This window comes from Atta cephalotes, assembly GCF_000143395.1.
Source record: "Atta cephalotes unplaced genomic scaffold scaffold00027, whole genome shotgun sequence".
NCBI classification, from domain to species: domain Eukaryota; kingdom Metazoa; phylum Arthropoda; class Insecta; order Hymenoptera; family Formicidae; genus Atta; species Atta cephalotes.
Genome location: NW_012130091.1, coordinates 3260314 through 3264408, shown reverse-complemented (window position 1 = coordinate 3264408; position 4095 = coordinate 3260314). Strand labels below are relative to the sequence as shown.

Below are 4095 nucleotides of genomic sequence, written 5' to 3'. Positions count from 1 at the left end.
ATATATATATATATATATATATATATATATATATAATGTATAGAAGATTTACATTTTACTTTTTATTTCATATATATATTATATATATTATATACTTATACATTTTATTTATTAATTATATGATTTTAATCTTGCATTATAAGAAGTCTTTTTACTCTCTCTCTCTCTCTCTGTCTATCTGTCTGTCTATATATATATAAAATAAATATAAATAATGAAAGTTTCAATCCAATCTCAATTCGTATTAAATTAATACGGGCTTAACGGACCGTGTCGGAAGTCTTCCTTTTCAAATATCGATATACATGAAATATCGATACAAAATAATAAAAAAAAGTCTATAAATATTTTATCAATATATTTAAAATATCGACACTGTATCGCCCACCTCTAATCAGAGATATCTATACTAATTGATCGTTAGCAATTATATTATTATTTACTAGAAATATTGCTAAGGACGAAATTCAAAGTTGTATATATCACTGTTAACTTCCTATTAATATTTTCTCATTTTTACAAGCAAGTTGAATAGTAACGCCAGAAAAATTCTATTCGCAGACGCAATTATGTCAAGAAAACACGTTTCATTTCAACTTACCGAATATTAAATTGTTCCATGCTTTGGGACCTTACGTGCTGAGGATATTTATAACAAATATTTCTAAATAAATTTTTAATGATTAAACTACTTCCGTTGGTTTTTCTGGAAGCGGTTTATCATTCGTCATATTTATCTGCACGGATTTGTTGATTTTCTCGATCTTGCGATAGATCCGGTCTCTGATGTTCGCCAACAAACAAGTGATGCAATGCAGCACCGTCACGAATGTGAAACCGCCAATACAAACGAGTGACGTCCGCATCGGCTTCTTCCAATCAAGGATTTTGTAGATGTAGTGACAACCATATTTGTCAAGGCCGCCAGCAAGATAGTAAATCACTGAGAAGATTACATAGAACATAACGATCGATAGGCACCACCAGAAGTTTCGCAGACGGAATGGTATGTTAGTAACAAATAGATCAATCAGCATCAGCACGCTGTTACACACGTGCATCATGATATTGAGCGGATCCATCTGATGAATCGCTGGATTATATACGGCGAGCCAGTAGCATACCGTCACGCCAATTGCCATGTTGGTCGTGACAACGTATAGAAACCAATATAGCCGCTCAGTGGATTCCAGTTTGAGATTGCAAGGATCAAAGCCGGATATCTTCTGCAATCGCCATCGCTTCGACACAAGGATACCACCAATCAGCGCTTGTATAAAGCCCAGAGCTATGTCCCAGTTGGTCAGATAGATTGGCCATTTCTCATACTGCATTAGTGGTTTATAACTGCCAAATTCAAATACTGAACATATGACAAAAGCGGCCCAGACGACGAAGATGATCCAACGGTAGTACAGATACCAGATGGCCACGTACGACTGGCACTTTGGTTCGGACAGCACACGCGCCTGTGGTGGCTCCTGTTTGGCCGCTTGTCTCCACCTGTGACCAATCTCTTGGCACCAGAGTTTGCTCACCATTGTGCGATGACCTGGAATGATGAGGAATCAATGATATTTCTCTTATATTTATTGAAAAGAATGTGAATTAAATATGCGAATTGAGTTTGATAAAGATCAAATTGAATTTGGAGAGGCTGCTAGAGAGAAACGTACTCAAGAAAATGGACAATCAGATGAAGGGATACGCGTCGAAAAGAAAATTCTTGGAATAGATTCAAAAGATAACGGAGAACCGCGCGCCTACGATGACTCTTAACAAGTAACGAGTGGGCAGCCAATTCAACCTGAAAACGGTACATAGCAGGAACATGCAATCACGCTATTCCGAACACAGCGTGATCCAATGATTAATGCTTTAATAAATGTAATTATTCTCCGAAAAGGACCGCGCATGTCTTCGTCGCGCTCGGACGAGCAAGCGCATGTGCAACATGACCACTTCCGCCTTATTACGATCGAAGAACATTACATTCATTACATTTTTCTTTTCTATATACCAGCATAATCAATAATTATGCGCCTCTGGAATATAAATATTTTTTTGGAATTTTATCAACATATTTCTAATTGTATAATTTTTTAAATATTGAATTAATAAATATAAAATACTAATTAATCTGATAAATTAGAAGATTTTTCTTCCAAGTTTATAAAATTTTATAAATTTCAAACGTTTTTAAATCTAATAATAATTAACTGTTATTGCAATGAGTGTATAATGTAATGATACTTTGTGACATGCTTTGATAACAACGAAACCACGTTCGAAAATTGATTCCACACTTGCGAGATAGTCTCGATAGTTTTTCAGTGAATGACTTACATAGCGACCATTGTAAGAAGAGCAACAGTAGTCGTTTCGAAGAAGGTAATCCTGTGAACGAGAGCACCATCCTTGAAAGATACAGTCGCGATGATACGACAAATATGCGTGATCTGAGAGCACCTAACCTAACCTAACTGTTACCTAAACTATCCGATTTGTCTTGACAGCTGATTAAATTAAAATACGCGAAGGTAAAAAATATTTTTTTGATTATAAAATAAATATGCCATCTCTAATTCTCTTACACACAAGGAATGATACAAACATAATAATGGGGGGGGAATAATGCTAAAATAAAAGTATTTACGTGCGAATTTAGTCCTTTTTTTAGAACAATTAGATAAAGAGCTGAGCGAGGGAATACGCATCTTTCGGCGCAGATTTATTCAAAATAAATCTTTAAATTCTTTAAAGTCGTTAAGATTATTATAGGATTATATTTTGACAAAAAAAGTGACGTGAATTAAATCCGATTCGAATATCGCATCAACTGATTGAAGTAAGTCACTTTGCATCTCGCGTGATTTTCTAATAATCGATTAAGAAGTATCCATACAACCGTTAAAATTTGAATTTGCGACTTACTTCAGACAAAAATGAGGAAAGTTCGAACTTTGAACGCGTTTCTTCGACCGACGACGCTGCAAAGTAACTAGGAATGCAATAAATGAGAGAGAAAATTCAGTGAAACGAGTTTCCATCGCTTGGAGGCGTATCTCTAGCGATGAGGAAAATAATCAACACAGGTAAACATTGCAAGGTGATCCACTATGCGAATGACTCGCTCGAGTCTAATTCTAGGCTACGTTCCAAAACTTCCTCTCCGAGGAAGATTTTATTCTATGTGCTAGCATACGTCACATGTACTATATATTTCGAGTAAAATTTTCCTCGGAGAGGAAGTTTTGGAACGTAGCCTTAGTGATGGTAGTTTCGTGCATAGTCTGTACATATTCGAGTGTCGAGTCATGTCGGAGTGTCTTTCCCCGCACACCGTTACGGCGACGCGGATGGGAAGCCACTTTGAACTAATTAACCCAATGTTGTTCCATCAAGTCACTGAAAAGTCTTCCGTGCTTGCACGAAAATCCTTCAATGGCGTGATAAAACCTTCCATCAATCAATAACAGAGGCAATACAGTTCACAGAAATACTGGTCCCAGGTATATCTACACTGTTAATCTATAATCTAATATAGTGTCAAATTTAACCTAATGTGAGTCGCCACTACTCCTAAATATATCGTTATTTTTTATCAAAACGATAGTTAAATTTGACATTATATTAGTGTGTCAATTTGACACTATATAGTGTTAGGTTAAATTTAACATTATAGATTTAGTGTGGGAGTCGATTGATATTTTGAAATGAGGTGAAAATTACATAAACTAGCAAATTTACTAGCATATTTATTTTTCATTGATCAACATCTAGTGAATTCACTCACTTTTCTAATTTTCACCTCATGTTAAAGACACATAATCAATTCTTTATAGAGCGGTCTGTGCCTCAGACATTCCACTTCAAACTGGGCACCTTTGAAACATTGTCATTAAAAATTTTTTAATTTGCTAACATATTCTACAGAAAAATATGACATGTGTTTCGCAAAAAAAATTTGAGATTTTTTTGTGAAATTATTCACGCTTGTAAGTTGCAGAAATTTATAAAAAATTGCTTATGCGAACATTCAAATTATTATATCGTCGAAATCATTAGTAATACAAAATAAAAAATACAAGAAAT

The 4095-nt window shown here is 34.8% G+C and overlaps 1 protein-coding gene across 1 annotated transcript in view; it reads right to left on the bottom strand.

Moving 5' to 3' along the window:
* Positions 1-683: 683 nt before the first annotated feature.
* Positions 684-4095, bottom strand: part of LOC105620543 (protein rolling stone-like) — a 9423-nt gene continuing 6011 nt past the window's right edge. Inside the window, exon 2 of the mRNA XM_012202035.1 lies at positions 684-1552. Coding sequence (XP_012057425.1) covers positions 684-1552 — 869 coding nt within the window. The remainder of the gene's footprint in view (positions 1553-4095) is intronic.